This window comes from Erpetoichthys calabaricus, chromosome 5 (genome assembly GCF_900747795.2).
Source record: "Erpetoichthys calabaricus chromosome 5, fErpCal1.3, whole genome shotgun sequence".
NCBI lineage: Eukaryota > Metazoa > Chordata > Cladistia > Polypteriformes > Polypteridae > Erpetoichthys > Erpetoichthys calabaricus.
In genome coordinates this window covers 156,994,658-157,013,406 of record NC_041398.2, presented here as the reverse complement: position 1 = coordinate 157,013,406, position 18,749 = coordinate 156,994,658, and the positions used below count along the sequence as shown (strand labels likewise).

Here is an 18,749-nt window from a genome sequence, read left to right as displayed (position 1 = left end):
CACAGAGAACCTCTGGAGCTCTGACAGAGTGACCATCGGGTTCTTGGTCAGCTCCCTGACTAAGGCCCTTCTCCCCCGATCGCTCATTTTAGATGGCCGGCCAGCTCTAGGAAGAGTCCTGGTGGTTTCGAACTTTTTCCACTTATGGATGATGGAGGCCACTGTGCTCATTGGGACCTTCAAAGCAGCAGAAATTTTTCTGTAACCTTCCCCGGATTTGTGCCTCGAGACAATCCTGTCTCGGAGGTCTACAGATAGTTCCTTTGACTACATGCTTGGGTTTCTGCTCTAACAGGAACTGTCAACTGTGGGACCTTATGTAGACAGGTGTGTGCCTTTCCAAATCATGTCCAATCAACTGAATTTACCACAGGTGGACTCCAATTAAGCTTCAGAAACATCTCAAGGATGATCAGGGGAAACAGGATGCTTCTGAGCTCAATTTTGAGCTTCATGGCAAAGGCTGTGAATTTTTTTATTTTTAATAAATTTGCAAAAATCTCAAGTAAACTTTTTTCATGTTGTCATTATGGGGTGTTGTGTGTAGAATTCTGAGGAAAAAAATGAATTTAATCCATTTTGGAATAAGGATGTAACATGACAGAATGTGGAAAAAGTGATGCGCTGTGAATACTTTGGGGAGGCACTGTATATCATGATAAGCCTATAATGTAGGTCTGAAATCTTGTTTGTTTGTGGTAAGAATTCTGGTGTGAAGTTAATTTTTCTTTCATTACTTAGGTCCACTGATTTCCTCTCAAAGTAAGGAAAATACTACTAACAAAGGGAAGACCATATGATTATGTTCATCCCATAGAGAACCATTTCTTCTTAAAGGCAGTGTAACTACAATGCTTAAGTGGACATCAGAAGTTGAACCCAGTATGAGCATAAATATTATTTTTGTTTAGGAAAATTTTATCAGTACAATATTAACGTGTATCCTGTGTGAGAGGTTTTTTATTCCACCTTAAGGCTGAGTAGAGGGCACATGATTCTTGGAACAGGTGTTGCTCAAATCTATGTTTAAAACTGAAGCACAGTGACTGAAAATGATGTTGTAAACACAATCTAGTGTCTTCATCTATTTGGTTTATTATGTTTTACAGTTTGTTTTGCACCTAACACAAATAAGCAGTCATATTGTTATTATTTAACTTCCTAGTAAACTGAAGAAACATGAAAGTCCTACTATGAATCAGTGTTTGAGGTATTTGAAGTGCAGGTTTGTTTCACATATTACACTACTTGGTATGAAATACATGTAACAGAACAAGATTAGATTTTTGGGCAACCTTGCTGCCAACCCTGTATAATTCCCAACAATAAAATGCAAAGAAAATGTTTGTTTTAAAGCCAAATGTTATAAAGCCAAATAAGTCGCCCTGACTTCCGTCTAAGGTTGACTAATTAGGATAGTGGCTCTTCTGTATTTAAGGTGTTCTGGGAGGAAGAGGTGAGTTCAGGTGGATAAACTCCAGAGATGATGTCAGATGGAATGGTGTCAGTTATCTTTTCTGGGGTCGGGAGGAAGAAAGGTTGTTATTACACAATACCACCTTCTGTCTTGACTGAGAGTTACCATCACCCAAGCCTTCAAGCTGTTTCCCATGCGCACGTGTGACACTTTATAAACTGGGTACTTTGAGAGAACACCTCATCTTTCCAGTCCTACCAAGCAACAGACCTAAAATGAACTGGTGACAATTTTTATTGAAATTCTGAATAGTGATTTTTAAAAGTTTGGAAGTTTAGGAGTAGAGTTTTCAATGACAATGTACAATTTTCACTAAGGTTTTTCAGGTCTTTTCTTTGTGTAGGCTTTCTCCTTTCAGATATAATGCCCCTGATGTTTGTGCTAAAAGGGTTTCATAGTAATCCTGTGTCTCCATTATCAATGTAGTGTTTTAATCAGCATTATTTCTAACACACAGATGTCTTTTGTTTGTGATACTGAGTTTATACATAACTTTACCTTATACATGTTTGGACCTGTGTTTTATCATTTCACTTCTTTATATTTATACTTGTTTATATATAACAAGTATGGCAATGAAGCCAACATTCGTCCACAAAATAGAAATTTATTATTAAAGAATGTCAGATGCATTTTTGTGGTTTGACCTTTAAACGCTTGCCAGATACATTTTTGTTCTGTGATCTTTTTTCCTAAGCCATTAAACGTAACATTCGACTAATACAGTGTAGTAATGCAGAAGCCTTGTCCTTGTAACAGCAGTTTATTTGATTCACTTAAAGACAATGTTGGAGTATACAAGAAATATCACTTTGGTTGTTGAAATCCTTACCTAATTTATTTTTCCTTACAGCTTTGCCATATGGAACATATAAAATCCCCATTCTTGTTCATACTGACCAAAGTTTCAATCCTTTGAGTTTACGTATGAAACCACTGCATGAGTTTGAGCCCTTCCTGAAGACAAAATTAAAAACTGTTAATCTAGGAAACCACATTACACATACTTCACTTTTTCTGTATGTTGGGTGTTCCACTTGTATTGAGAGAGAGTTTAATTTGAAAAAAGATAGCATAATTAGACATCAGGAGTTTGTAACTAGGTGTATCAAGATGTATGTTTCAAAAACAAGAAGTAAGTATAATGAGTCTCTGAGATGGGGATTGCTCACATTATTCTAAAGTAATTGTTATATTTCTGTATTTATTAGTTTTTGTCTGATGACAGGGAAAAGGAAGTCCACATGTAAGAAATTTGTGACTTCATGTGTGGATTTTTTTAAATGCTTAAAATTGAATTTATTAGAATATTTTCTTCATTTTACTCATTGTAAAGGTAACACATTCACAATATATTTGTTTTTTATTTTAATATATAAATGTGAGGGAATTGTGAAGTTACTCAGAGGCCTTATGTTCACTGTTAACTTAAAGGTTTTCATGTTAGGCTTAGAGATCTTGACAGACTAAGAAGGCATGTGTAAGAGAATAGTTTGGTGAGGGCATGTAGAATAGCTGGCAGCCTATTTGAGAAAATTCTGAGAAATATCAGTAATGGTAAGGGAATGTTTTGTATTTGTTTTTAAACTGGTAGGATCACTTTCAAAGAATTCCTAAAGCAATGCAATTTTTGTAAATGGAGTGATTTGTGCTACACAGGACACGACCCCATGAGTTATAACAGAACTGTTTTCATCAAATAAAACAATGCTATCTGAAGGTTGAATCTTTGCTTCCAATTTATGGAGTACCATGATTGCTATAGTTATGCAACATGCTTTTTCTTTTTCCTTAGAGAAGTTACTTTTCTTGAACTTGTTATTTAGACTCCCATTTTTGATATTCTGCCTAAATCTGCCATCCATGATAAAACAACTGATAAAAAAAAGTTTTAATTTTCAGTTTGATGTAAAATATGTAACATGACTTGTCAGCTGCCATACTATTGTTGTCACTTCATTTTGGCAGGATTGTGAGAAGGCCTAATAGGAATCATATATGCATTTCCAGTGTGCTTTCCCTCTTAAAGAATTCAGTGAAGCTCCTCTGTGGGAATGTCTTTTTATCCTGTGTTCGGTTTGAAATTGCATAAACTGTTTAATAGATGACCATGTATATGTATGTATATGTACATGTATGTATATGCATGTATATATGTGTATATATATATTGTGTATATACACACTGTATTAGTATATATGATAATTGTTAAACAATTACATCGTATTTGCAGTAACAAAGTAATTATAGTTTACTTTAATAATCCTTATTGAATTATTAGGATCATGAAGCAAATGTGGCAGATCCAAGTGATGAATGGGAGAAGCATGAAACTATTCTGAAAAGACTTCAGAAAAAGTTTCCTCATTTAGATATGGAGGTGAGCACCCACATTTTCTAAAAGAATATTTCACTGTATGTATATTTTTGGTTTTAAAATTTTTATCAAGAAGGAAATTACTTAATAAATAGTCAGTCATAACTTTGAGAGTAGCACATGTTTGAATTTTTTTGTACAATTGATTTTGATCAATCTGTGTTTGTTTTAATTACAGCTATCCTTGTGTACTGCTTTTTACTAAGTAGATACTGGGAGCATTTGCACATTTACAATTAAAATGCTATAGCAGTGACTTGCTAAGCCATCCTACATTTACATACTGTACATAAAGTCTCAGTAAAATTATAACAAATGAATAAGGTACATTATTGTGATTTGTTTATATTTATATTAAAATGTATTAATTTCTTTTAACATCAAAATCGATTTAACTGAAAGATGCAAATAATGAATAAATTAGGCAACCTTTAATTGTAGTTGTAATTCCTAGTTGAAATAAATGTATTAACTTTCCAGTACTCCACATACTAAGAGAAGCCTTAGCTTTTATACTTTTGATCTGAAAAAGCAGACATTTACACTGTGTAGTAATGTGTATGGTAAAAGAGGCTGGTGCCCTGTGAATGGTTAATGTGATGAATGAGCTTATGAACAGCAAATATAGAAACACAGAAAATGAGTACAAAGAGAAAAATATATAATTGTATGTTTCTTAAAGAAAAAAATTCTGATTAGATATTAATTAAACAAAACCCTGCACCCAGTGCAGTCCTCAAAGACCAGGATTTTCCTACCCTTCCTTTTTCCTTTTAATGGATATAGGCTATCATTAAACCTTTGTAAAGCTACAAATGATGCTAACATCATTAAACTCAATGCTGAGATTTTTTTTTTAAATAAAAAGTAACGGCATTGTTTACAAAAAGTACAGAAACTCTTTAGACAATTTAAATATTTTTGCTTTTCAATTTTAGGAGCTGAGAGATGTCCTTGATCAGCATAACTGGTCTTTTAATGATGCTTTGGGTGTCTTAAAACTGTTTTCTGATCCAGGTAAATAAAATTTAAATCTTGTTTCGTTAGAGTTCCATTTAGGTTTTTATTATATTTAAGCTACCAGCCACTTACTCCATTACTGATTTGTTCCTCAGGTGGAAGCAGTGGAACTATTTTCAGCCTCTTTTCTTTTCAAATGAAGGTTAATGAGAAAAACAAATGTTTGTTGTAAAGTAATTTGTCATAAATGTGGACTGGTAATTTTGCCCCACATGTAATTTCTGGTTTGCATTATCATATTAGATTTATAAAATAATTAAATCATGCTATGTAGCTCTTAATTTAAAGTGCATGTGGTGTGGTGGCTGTGAGGCTAAGGAGCAGCGCTGGTATCCCGAAGGTTGCCGGTTCGAATCCCCGTCTCTGCCAAAAAGGCCACTGCTCTGCTGGGCCCTTGAGCAAGGCCCTTAACCTGTAATTGCTCCAGGGGCGCTGTACAATGGCTGACCCTGCGCTCTGACCAGAAGGGGTATGTGAAAACTACCAAATTCCTAATACAAGAAATTGTATAAGGCGAAATAAAGAACAAAAAAAAAAATGTCACTACTGAATATTTCAGAGTTTATTTGATTTGTATTGTTTTCATAAAAGGCAAATACTCGTGGAAAAGTTAAGGCTTAATATCTATTTATCAGAAGCTACAGGCCAGAAGTGGTTAAAAACAATTTGAAATAAAGGTAGAAATGTTCAATATGCACATTGAGTATTCACTAAATTTTGAAAATCTTAAATGGAGTAGATAATGGTATAGAATCTATATGTTGGAGTGTTTTCTTCACTGTACTTCAAAATCAAAATTAACATGAAAAGCTGCATATCCTTCTAATTATAAACAAAAAAATGAATTTATTAAGCATTGCTATAGGATATTTCAAAAACCCTCTAGTGCAATTATTTCTCATTAAAAATGAAAAAAATTGACTAGCCTGATTGTTTGCAGTTCTTGTATTTCTCAAAATCATTTTAAATATGTCTGTCTCTGGAACATCCTGTAATTGGATAGTACAGCTGCTAAGAAAACCAGTTGTTGGAAAGACAACTTTCATTGATTGAAGTTTCAATAACTTCCTTGGATTTATTTATGATTTGTGGTATTTGCTGAGTTTTGGGGTGGGAGTGAACACCTCGAGGTCAGTCAATCAATATCAAAAACGCATCACAAACAAAAGTTTAGTTCACTTGAAAGTAACATAATAAACTGTAAAGTAAATCACTTAATGATAAACTTCAAGAAGAGCAGAGTCTACATATTTGAAGAGGAGTTTATAGGTCAAGTCACACATGGAAGTTATTCATAGTGTTGGTAAAGTAGGGCTTGGTAACATATCATATTTTTGATTTAATTTGATATTTAAGAAAAATCAATATACAAAAAGTAATATTTCAGTGTTCAATGCTTTCATGTGAGTTGCCACAACTTCTTCTGAATATAAAATAAATTATTCAAAATCTCTAGTTTTCCTTCTAAGCCAGTTTACATCGACTCCACCCTTGTCACCTGACAGCAGTGAGTGTGAGGGTGTGAGGGGGGGGGGGGGGGGGGGGGGAAGGACTGAAGATCAGAAGAGGAAGAATTTGCTGTTTGTAGATGTGTTGGTTTCCCAGGATGACAATCCAAGCAGCTCAACATGTAAAGTTAAGACATGTTAAGTGCATAAGAAGAAGTCATTAAGTCGTAGGCAGTGCTTACAAAGTTCTTTCCATTTTACCTGGCAAAACCGGTTCATACTAAGCAAAACTGAAAAAGTGTTTGTTGTTCCACTGCATACCAAGGGGCGCTGATGCAATGACTTTCTGAATTTTAAAACACAGTCTTAGCTACTTAGCTTGGTTCCTAAAAATACTCTTGCTTTGTCAGTGATCAGGTAAGTACACTAACCAGTAAATCACATCACCACAGAAGTGACACTTTCGTGAAGCGTAAGCACTCCATCTGTTTTATTTACTGTTTGCTCTGTTTTGAATAAATATAGCAGTCTTTGTAGTTTTTTTTCTTTGTGAATTATTTAGTTTTTTGGTTGTGAGGTAAACTGCATTATTGATCATTTTATTTTTATTTAGCTACTGAATTAAGCTTTTTAATTAAAGTATAGGGTATTCAATGTATAGCATAATTATTTTGTATTAACATTTAAAAATATATTGTCCTTGTGACCTTTTAGTTTATTGAATCTCATACTGTTTCTCAGTAGTATGTGACACAACACCATTGGTGCATCACAGGGAGATTTTGCTGCTTGGACAGGAACACATAAAAACATTCATGACACCATCTCCCATCTTGTAACTACTTAAACATCTAACTAGCATAAATTACAAGGAAAGGGATATGATAATGACATAGGTGAAGGCATTGCAGCACTAGTTTCAAATGTAAAAATGTAAATAGCAAATGCAACACAAGAAGTGATGATTTTTAGAATGTTATGAAGGGTGTGTAAATAGGGTAGAGTTGTATGTATAGTGCATTGGCAGTGTTTTATACTAAAAGCGGTTTCAGTGGCCATGTATTACTGGTCACTGTTTCATTGTGTTCTTTTTGTTACAGCATACATTGAATCTAAATCTGTAGCAGAGATGCCATAACATTTAGTTTAACATGCCTCAGCAAGGAAAAATTGATTCTTGTAACACTATTTTAAAGTGTTTTGATAATTTCAGTCTTATTGTAGTATGAAGAACATGTTTGGTGGACCACTGCGAAATGTTTTAATATCTGAAAGTTAAGACAAGCTTTGTACATTCCACATGATGCCAGTCAGTAGCATTAAAGATTTCAGACTGGACTGTTCACCAAATTATTCCTAAAGATTTCTCCTATTACTGTATAAAATACCAACAGTGCATACATTTATAGGAATAATCTCACTGCTTTTTCCTCAGATCATTGAACTGTTAAATTAAAAACAGGATATGTTGAACTATTTGCAGACTTGTTTAGAAGAATGTTTTGTTAATGGTGACTCTCGTTGGAAAATGTCAGTCAGTCAGTCAGTCATTGTCCAACCCGCTATATCCTAACACAGGGTCATGGGGGTCTGTTGGAGCCAATCCCAGCCAGCACAGGGCACAAGGCAGGAACAAACCACGGGCAGGGCGCCAGCCCACCGCAGCACTGGAAAATGTTATATACAATATTTGAATATAGGCTTAAAAATTATGGGTTCCACATGTGAGTTTCTACTTTATGCACCTTTTTATGTATTTTGTTTATTATCATTACTATCGTTTATCTTATTGGTTATGTGTGTCTTTCAATCATTAAGCATTAATGACTCGTGCATGCATTGTTGTTTAAAAGGGTCATGTGACAACTGTTGCTTTCTAATGAATGTGACCCATGAAAATGCAGTTCTTCATAAAAAAGAAATTCTCTGCAAACAGAAAATGAGGTACTCATCTAACAAAAGGCAGAATATGGAACTCTTTACACTATCTTTTATTTTAATAATTTTTAAAAAATATTTCCTCCTCATTATAAATATACCATTTATTAATCAAGAATGGAAGTTGAAAGAAAACAAAATCTCAGGGGCAACCAAACTGCATATCTTTTTTTAGTAGCATGTCACATGTAATTAGATTATTAAAAATGAGTCGAAGTTGATATCAAATTGCCTCAAATTACAACTCTGTATTTGCATCAGAGTTTAAGATCAAAAAAAGTCAAATTGTGGTATTCACAAAAATGACTGGCTGCCAGAGACGTATTTTTTAATCATATCAATCATTATCGAATTGTCCTGATCCACTAGAACCTAACCTGACAGCATCAGGTGCAAGGCAAAAATTTAAAATCAGACACACAAATGTTTTTCAAAAATAATGCAAGAAATTAACATAAAAAAAGATAATGCGGCCTCTCCAATCAAAAGCATTAAGCTGCCTTTATAAAAGCTAACAGAGAACAAGTATTAGAAAATGTTTTAGTTTACAATAAACTGAGTTAGGGTAAGGGTGAGGGTGTGAAGTTGATCACCATATCAGAAAACAGTTTTTTCCACACTTCATATTAATTAACATGCTTTGCAAACCATTATGTGTTTGTGTTTTCACATTTTACAGAAAGATGTTTTTCCTGCTATGCTGTTTTCTTACCAGCTGCACTTCCCATATTGCTGCAAATAAAATCATTGAATTTTTCAGAGTATTCTAATTATTATTAATTTTGTCACCTTGGTGGTGGACTTAACTTGTCCTAGATATTCATCATTGGGTGTCTTCTCTTATTCAGTGGCTTGAGCTCAGATCAGATGTTAAAGCTTTCTTTTTGAAATCGGATTTTTAAAAAATATTTCATCATTGAGCTTTAATTCTTTTTTTTTTTACCTTTATACCTGCATTTTTATCAGTCTTTAATTTAATATTGATTTTTTTTATAAGTATGCTGCTGCTGGAGTATGTGAATTTCCCCTTGGGGATTAATAAAGTATCCATCCATCCATCCATCCATCCATCCATCCATCCATCCATCCATCCATCCATCCATCCATCCATCCATCCATCCAACAACCAACCAACCAACCAACCAACCAACCAACCAACCAACCAACCAACCAACCAACCAACCAACCAACCAACCCAATTTACTTCAAAGTGAATACTTGCTAAACTGTGAATGTTTCAAAATATTCGTCTATGGGCATTCCAAACTGTTTTAATAATTGTAGTAACAGGAGGAGGGCCATTGTAGTGTCTCTTGTTTTTTAAATTCTTTTGGAAAGGTGAGATTTCCTGTTCTTTTTGTTTGGCTGAAATGTAGGTTGTAGGTACACGCAAATATGACACCTTAAAGTGAACATTGTTCAAAAGTAGGTTGCAGGCAATTGGTTTATGTAAAAGTGATAGAAATGGCAGATTTTTACATTTCAGTTTAGTTTTCCGTGTCCATTTATCTTTTAGCATTGTTTTATATTTCATTTTTTTACAAAATGCAATTTTTGTCATTGTAGTTAAATTTTTATTAATAAACTTGCTAGTGTGGGTATAGCTTATAGGGTCAAATGGCCCTCTCTTTTTCTACAGGCACACAAAGCTAGTTGTTCCTCAGTGTCTATGTGAGTTCTGGCACAACTGAGCCATCTGTTGGCCTTAAAGGGCAAGGTCACCAAGGCAGCACCACTGCTGCCTGCACTATCTGAGAAATAGCAACATCCCATATGTGCCCTTTATGGCATTTTCATCTTGGTTTGGCTCTTTTCTTAAGGACAAGTGTGAATATCTATTCTCTCTCTAGTAGAGTTGTTTGCCTCCAGTCATCCTTGGGGAGCATTACATGTTGTTTCTCTCTTTGCTTAACCCTAACCCTTAAACAATTCTGAGGCACACAGTATATGTTAATTAGTGACCCCAGTATTTCCTCAATGGCATTTATTAAAGTTTTGCTGCCAGTGTTTTAAAGTGCCCTTTCCTATGGCAGAGTCTTGCCAGGTGTGCACCTGCTCACATTCTGTATATTCCATGTTGAATTACATACATTGCTGATCTTTGTATGATTCAATTAACAAATTCTAAACAATAACTTTTAAAGTAATATATATATTATCTTTAAATGTAATAATCGTTGCATAATTCTTTAAGTTGGCTTTTGCAGTAAGCTAGTTAATATGCTAGTTACCTTTGCTTTTTGACCCCAATTTCTGAGGATTCAGTTTGATTCTATGCCAGCGCAGTCTGCATGGTGATTACTAGTTCTGTCCTTGTTTGTGCTTTTATTTTCTAGAGATTCTGATTTCTTGCCACATCAGAAAATGAGTGCTTATTAGGTTAATTGTTACTTCCATTGAGACAATTTAAATATGCATTTTGAACATATTCTACACCATATTAGCTTTGTCTTCGTTATTTTCTGCCTTCTACCAGATGTTGGGAACTCACTGAAGCTTTTAGTACAACTTGTTCATACATGGGGAGTTGCTAGACAACTCTAAATAGAAAGTATCCTTGTACATTAGTTTTACTTTGTGGGAAATTCAGGGGCTGCATATGAAGCAGATGCAACACCTTGTATAAGTTTAACAAAAGTCAGTGTTTCAGAAAAATTGCAGGCGAGATGTTTTTTTTTTTTTTTTATTGTATTTTTGTCAACTGCTCTGAAAAGACATGCAAGTAAGAATTTCATTGCACTATATACCCATGACAATAAAATTGTCTTTCTAGTGAATGAAACAGTGATAGTACTAGAAAGAGCATGTCACAGTTCTTCTCATGCAGTGGTTGTTTAGATGAAGTGTAAGCCCCAGAGGACCATATGGGGGTATTCTTGTGTCATGATGGGTGATATGGAGCCAGGTTACGGGAGGAAAATGTCTCATCCTGCTACCTGGTAACTTTGCGAGAAAAATAGTATGGGGAATCATTTGTTTCTCATCAAAAAGGAAAAGGAAAAATCTCAAAAAAAAGTGCGCGCGTGTGTGTAGGTATGTGTGTGTGTGTGTGTGTGTGTGTGTGTGTGTGTATATATATATATATATATATATATATATATATAATATATACACATACACAGTGATCCCCGCCAATCGCGGAAGTTACGTTCCAGACACACCCGCAATAGGTGAAAATCTGCGATATAGAAAGACCACTTTTTTTTTTTTTTTTTTTATTGTTTAAGCCTTAAAATACCCCTCCCACACGCTTTAAACACATGTAAACTTATTAAAACACACTTTGTAAACACATATAATATGTGGATGTCGGGCTAAGGATATGAGTAACATCTCTCTATTATAAAACATTTTAACATCACGCAAGACAAGGCAGTAAGACAGAAGGACAGCTGCTGTACAGGCTTTTTAAATGATTGACACACACAGCGACAAGCAGAACAAGCATCTTGGCAGAAGCAGCACAAAGTCCACTTCTCCTTAGCGTGCATTCAGCCTCGCGAAGCGATCGAGACCGGGTCATCTCGGACAGACACTTTGATGACACGCCCTACTTACAAACAATTTAAAACAAGTGCACTGACATCTAACCTAGCAGTTGTTGGAATGCTTTTGGAGAGAAGCAGATCACGCAGCTTGCCAGCAGCAGCTGCAGAAACCCAGCAGATGAGCCGAGCATTTCTCCTTAGCGTGCTTTCAGCTCTCACCCGTCCCACCCATCCCCCCGCCACCCCAGAGCGACAAGCAGAGCAGTCATCTTGGTAGAAGCAGCCAGTAGCTGATCTGTCCACTTCTGCTTAGTGTGCATTCAGCTCTCCCCCTTCACAAAGCGAGCGGCAGAGATGTACAGCTGCTGTACAGGCTTTTAAGTGATTGATGCAATGCGTGACAAGCACAACACATAGTTGGCCAGCAGCAGCAGCAGCAGGACACCAGCTGAACCGATCGCATCTCTTTAGTGTGCGTTCAGACCCCCCCCTTCACAACGTGAGCAGCGTCATTAGTGCCACGAGAAAGAAATTTAACCGTGCCCAGGGCAGGAAATAAAGGACAAATATTGTTTTTACAAATGTTTTAAAGTAAAAATGAAAATAATGCATATGTTTCAATTCCCATGAAAATAAATAATCTCTTTAAATTGTTTATCCGGTAAACCAAACCCGGGGGTGGGTGAGCAAAGCGAGCAGGGGGCTCCGCCCCCTAGTAATAATAATAGTATTAATAAATCCGCGATGTAGCGGGGGCATGATAGCTGAACCGCAATATAGCGGGGGATCATTGTACATACACATAAAGACGGTGCTAAATTTCACAAATAAAAATAAATATGTGCATAAAAACTGGCTTATGTACTCATTACAGAGAGTTTAGCAATCTTATTGCCTGTGGTTAGAAGCTATATGGATTTGGTCTCGTCCGTTATAGGAGATGGACATCTAAGGCAGAGCTCCTCTTGCAGCGGCTTTAATTTCCCACGTATTTCATATTATTTAGAGGTATCCTGTATTTAACCTGCCGTATTCTATCAAGGCATGGGAAGGACCTATCATCCGCTCTCTGGATCCATATTTAAAGAGACTGGTATTATAATTATACATCCTTTTCTTTATCTGGACATTATATGTTTATGTCTTAATTAGAGTTATAGACGTGAGTGTGGAAGTAATTAAAGTAGGATTTGTTTGTTTGTTTTTTTTTTTTTTTTTACTACCTTAAAGTAGACTGTTTAACATCATACACTTGGTTTTTGCTATTTATACTATTACATTATACTATTACATTAGGAATTACCATGTTTATCCTAGACTACTTTTTAAAATCATTCCCAGGGCTCATTATTTTTTTTATCTTAATATCTTAAAATTGCTGAAGATTATTTTAAGCTTAAAGAATGTTAATGATTATATTTTCGGCAGATAGTATTAAGAATACAGCTGCAATAGATATCTCTATGTTTTAATTCTCTAACGCCGCTGCGGGGTGGGGTTTGTTTTGTTTTGGACGTGCTCTGCCTCTTCGTATGTCAGAGGATTGGGACATCGTGATGTGTGATCAAGCCTCATGTGGGGGGGATAAAGGGGGGAGAGAAGGAGAGCAGGCTATATCTAATCTATTCTTCTAATCCCTATAAATATCAATGCAACAATAGGCTAAAATGCAATAACTCATGGGGAATTTTGAAACAAAGATTGAAACTGCCTCATTACCATTTAAGATTATAAAATGACATTAAAAACTCAGAATCAACGTCTCCGTGATGGGACAGTTAACTTTGTGAGCTGGAATGTTAAAGGCCTGAATCACGAATTAAAGAGAAAGAAAGTATGCTCTCACCTAACAGGCTTAAACGCTAAAATAGTATTTTTACAGGAGACCCACTTACTAAGCAAAGATCAGTTCAGACTGCAAAAAGACTGGACTGGCCAAATGTTCCATTCTAGCTTTATAAAGAAAACTAGAGGGGTGGGAATTCTCATACACAGAACAGTTCCATTTGTAGCATCAGATGTAGTATCGGACCCTGAAGGGAGATATGTGATGGTCATGGGCAACTTATATAACAGTAAAATGATTTTGATAAATGTTTATGCACCCAGTGTTGATGATAAGGAATTCATGCAAAATCTATTTGCATCCATTCCCAATGTGAACACTCATAAAATTGTAATGGCTGGGGACTTTAATTATGTTTTAAATCCACTCTTAGATAGGACTCCTGTGACAGGGGGGACGACATCTAATACTGCAAAGACAATTACACAGTTTTTAAATGATCACAACTTATCAGACCCCTGGAGGTTTCTTAACCCAAACTCAAGAACATATTCGTTCTACTCACCAGTGCATTATAGCTACTCAAGAATTGATTATTTCTTTATAGATAATAATTTCCTGCCTACAATTAAATCATGCAAATATGACACAATTGTTATCTCCGACCATGCCCCTCTAGTCTTGGAGCTATAATCATTAAGCCCCTCACACTCGCCTCGCAGATGGCGCCTTAACTCTCTTCTATTGGAAAACGAGAACTGCACAGAATTTATATCCAAACAAATCAGCTTCTTCCTAGAGACAAACACACCCACAGAGGTTTCCGCAGGAACACTCTGGGAAACACTAAAGGCCTTCTTAAGAGGACACATTATTTCATTTGTTTCCCACAGAAATAAATTAGAAACCAAGAAAGTGTCAGAGCTAAGAAGCGAAATTACTAGAATTGATGAAGAACAAGCCAGGCGTCCAAGTGAGGCTCTCCACAGGAAAAGGCAGGCCCTGCATACAGAACTTAACATCTTAACAACTAAAGAAACTGAACAACTTATTTATAAGTCTAGATATCATTACTATGAACACGGAGAAAAAGCTAATAAGCTTTTAGCTCAACAAATTCACTAACAAGAAGTTTGCAATGCAATACCAGTAATTACCAACACGAAAGGAGAAGAAATTATAGACCATATAAATATAATGCACGTATTTAGAGATTATTATAAATCCTTATATTCTACTGAGCTCAAAGAAGACAACACACAATCTAATGCATTTCTGGATACATTACAGAAACCACAAATAGATGCTTTAAGTGCTGAGGAACTGGATAAACCTCTAACGCTAACAGAATTACTAGATGCTATAAAGTCACTACAAAGCGGGAAATCAGCAGGTCCTGATGGTTACCCCGTCGAATTTTATAAGAAATTTTCCACTCAGCTAGCTCCCCTCTTATTGGCAACATTTACAGAAGCTAGAGACAACCAAATACTACCTCAAACATTTCGACAAGCATTAATCACTGTCTTTCCTAAACAAAATAAGGACTTGTTACAATGTGCATCATACAGACCAATTTCACTCCTGAATAATGATGTTAAGATACTCTCAAACATTCTAGCTAGAAGGATGGAGAAAGTGCTGCCCTGGGTAATATCACAGGATCAAACTGGATTTATTAAAGGCCGACATCTATCTTCCAGTCTCCGACGCTTGTTTAATGTTATATATTCACCAGCAAAATGAAACACCCCAGAGATATTACTATCATTAGACGCAGAAAAAGCATTTGATATGATTGAATGGAATTACCTTTTCACTGCATTGGAGAAATTTGGGTTTGGCCCGAATATTTGTGCATGGATCAAACTACTGTATACCAATCCAGAAGCTTCAGTTTGTATTAATAACATTTGCTCAGACTACTTTAAGCTAGAACGTGGCACCAGACAAGGATGTCCCTTGTCGCCACTGCTGTTTGCAATCGCTATTGAACCACTGGCGGTTCACTGCCGAAATTCTTATCAGATAAAGGGGATTGTCAGAGAAGGACTGGAACAGAAAATTTCTCTATATGCAGATGATATGGTTTTATATATATCAGACCCAGAAAACACTGTCCCTGTAGTTCTAACAGCACTAACAGAATTTCAAAAGATATCTGGTCTTAAAATTAATCTGAATAAAAGTATACTCTTTCCAGTGAATTCACAAGCATATAAAATTAGATTGGACACCCTACCTTTTACCATAGCAGATCAGTTTAAATACCTAGGGGTAAATATCACAAGTAAACATAAAGCTCTTTATCAACAAAATTTTGCCGTCTGTATGGAAAAAATTAAGCAAGACCTAGATAGATAGTCAACCCTTCATCTCACTCTAGCCGGAAGAATTAACGTTGTTAAGATGAATATCCTTCCTAAACTTCTTTTTTTATTTCAAAACATTCAAATATATATTAATAAATCGTTTTTTAAACAGTTAGATTCAACAATAACCTCATTCATTTGGAACTCTAAACACCCACGTATCTGAAGATCAACCCTACAAAGACCTCAGGCAGAAGGTGGCATGGCTTTACCTAATTTTCAATTTTATTACTGGGCAGCAAACATACAAGCCATAAAAACCTGGACACAAATAAATGAACATACACAGGCTTGGTCCGCAATAGAAGTAAAATCCTGTAGTACTTCTTTATACTCCCTGCTCTGCTCTCCAATAAATGTAATTTATCGCAAATATACTTATAATCCAATTGTGCTTTACTCACTCAGAATATGCAACCAAATTAGAAAGCATTTTAAGATGGAAAATCTTTTATCCGTGGCACCTCTGCAAGAGAACCACCTCTTTCAACCCTCGCAAACATATCCAGTTTTTAATACCTGGAAAAGTTTTAGGATTAAAATGCTCAGAGATCTTTATATAGACAACATATTTACATCTTTTGAACAATTACATTCAAAATTCAACCTCCCAGCTACACATTTCTTTCACTATCTTCAAATTAGAAATTTTGTTAAACAGAAATTGCCCGATTTCCCCCACCTCGCACCCTCCACAATGCTGGAAAAAATAGTGCTCAATTTCGAGGAATTAAACACCATTTCTGCATTATATAAAATCCTATTAGAGTCCCTACCTTTCAAAGATCCAAGAGGACATTGGGAAGAAGATCTCTTAATCAATATATCAGAAAAGGAGTGGAAGGTAGCAAAGCAGCGAATTCATTCGAGCTCCATATGCGCAAAGCATAGAATTATTCAACTAAAAATTATGTATCTGTCTCACTTAAAACTGTCCAAAATGTTTCCAGGGCAAGATCCAACCTGCGAACGCTGCAACCAAGCTCCTGCCTCACTGGGTCACATGTTCTGGGCCTGCACCAAATTAACATAATTTTGGACCAAAATTTTTAAGTGCCTTTCAGACAGCCTTGGGGTCACAATCCCTCCTAACCCACTAACAGCTGTGTTCGGTGTTCTTCCAGACAGACTTGAAGTGGAGAAGGACAAGCAAACGGTGATTGCATTCACTACACTCTTGGCACGCAGACTTATTCTGTTAAATTGGAAGAATCCTAACTCTCCTCTGATAAGTCAGTGGGAAACCGATGTTTTATATTATTTGAAATTGGAAAAAATCAAATTCTCAGTTAGAGGATCTGTACAAAATTTTTTCAAAACCTGGCAGTATCTGATCAATATTATTTTAGAATAAGAGAAATAACTATTACCACATTTAATTCCCTTCTCCATCTCTTATTTACATATATATTTATTTCTCCCTTTCTTCTGCTTATTGTTGTCTTATTAAAAAGCCCTAAGCAATTCTCCTTTAGCTAAGCTCTCCTTCTCAGGGGTGGGGTTTGATTTGTCTTCAGTTTTGTTTGGTTATAAATTGATCTATTTGTATGGAATGATTACAATAAAAATTAATAAAAAAAAAAAGAAGCTATTGCACATTCTTTGATTTTGTGAAGCGATATCTCCTACCAGATAGCAAGAGAGCGAACAGTCAGAGGGTTGTAAGGAGTCTCTCACAATGCATTGGACTTTCTTCTTGCATCTTTAAAAATGTCCTTATTAGAGGGAGAGAGAGACCCCAATAACCCACTCAACCATCCTCACCACACGTTGCAGAATCTTCCTATCAGACACATTGCAATTTCTGTAACAGGATGTTACAGTAGTGTCTCAATAGTGTCCTGGTAGAGAAGGTGGTCAGGATGGGTGGAGGGATTCTCACTTGCTTCAGCCTCCTAAGAAAGTGCAACCTCTGCTGAGTATTTATTATATTTTCTGTAGTTATATAGAGAGGATTTTCTGTCTCTAGTGGAATGTCTTTTCTTATTAACCTTATCATGGGCTTGAGCGCAGTACCTTAGGATACTATCTTAAACATGTACTAGTGTTGCTTCGATCGATCTGCTGATTTTTTCACTACAAAGAAATGATTGGTAAATTGGCCACTTTTTTTAGTATAAATAAAGAGCAGCAGGTGAAGGCATGTTTTGCAACATACCGAGATAAGATTGGAATATTAGCATTTACCTTTAAAAAAAAAAATAAAAATGAAATAATCAACTGAGAAAAGGGAATCTGAGAAGTCATCCTGTGCAACTACACAAATGGTAAGAAAAGCTACTTTAACAAGTTCGGACCCTTCTATTTTGTCCTTCAAATAAACAAACACCATTTGTCTGAGTTTGGACAGCAAGGTTGCTTTATGTACAGCAGCTTAAATTTTCATTTAGATAAAAACGAATTTGAAACTGCTTCTTAGTAAATAATAGGCTTGTTAGCTTAACAAAATTGGTCTTTTACTTGTAAATGTGGTATGTTATCTTTTTGTCTTCTTGCTAAACCTCTTATGAACATGTGATACATTTGTGACTTACAGTATTTAAACATTTGTACTGTATTTATTATTTTTGTGTGATCCATACAGTATAAGTTTTGGTAAAAAAACAAGCACTTATTAACGTGGTAAACAATATTTATAATTGCATCTCAAGAATTACGAATGTCTAGCTGGTACACTGAAGAAAAAAACAAAACATGTATAAATATGGAAAATGTATATTTTAACATTAAAAAGCTGAAGTGCAGTTAACAGTTAAAAATGATTAAAACCTAAAACAGCATGTATATTTACATTTAAGCAGTGTTTAATTGCCTTTATGTAATAATATACTTGTATGAAATTA

At 35.5% G+C, this 18,749-nt stretch overlaps 1 protein-coding gene across 5 annotated transcripts in view; it reads left to right on the top strand.

The window, feature by feature from the left end:
* Positions 1–18,749, top strand: part of smarcad1a (SWI/SNF-related, matrix-associated actin-dependent regulator of chromatin, subfamily a, containing DEAD/H box 1 a) — a 275,401-nt gene that overhangs the window by 83,235 nt on the left and 173,417 nt on the right. For all 5 annotated transcript variants that reach the window (XM_051927736.1, XM_051927737.1, XM_051927735.1 and 2 more), the window contains 2 exons: positions 3,759–3,857; positions 4,793–4,871. In XM_051927736.1, the coding sequence (XP_051783696.1) occupies positions 3,759–3,857; positions 4,793–4,871 (178 nt within the window). The remainder of the gene's footprint in view (positions 1–3,758; positions 3,858–4,792; positions 4,872–18,749) is intronic.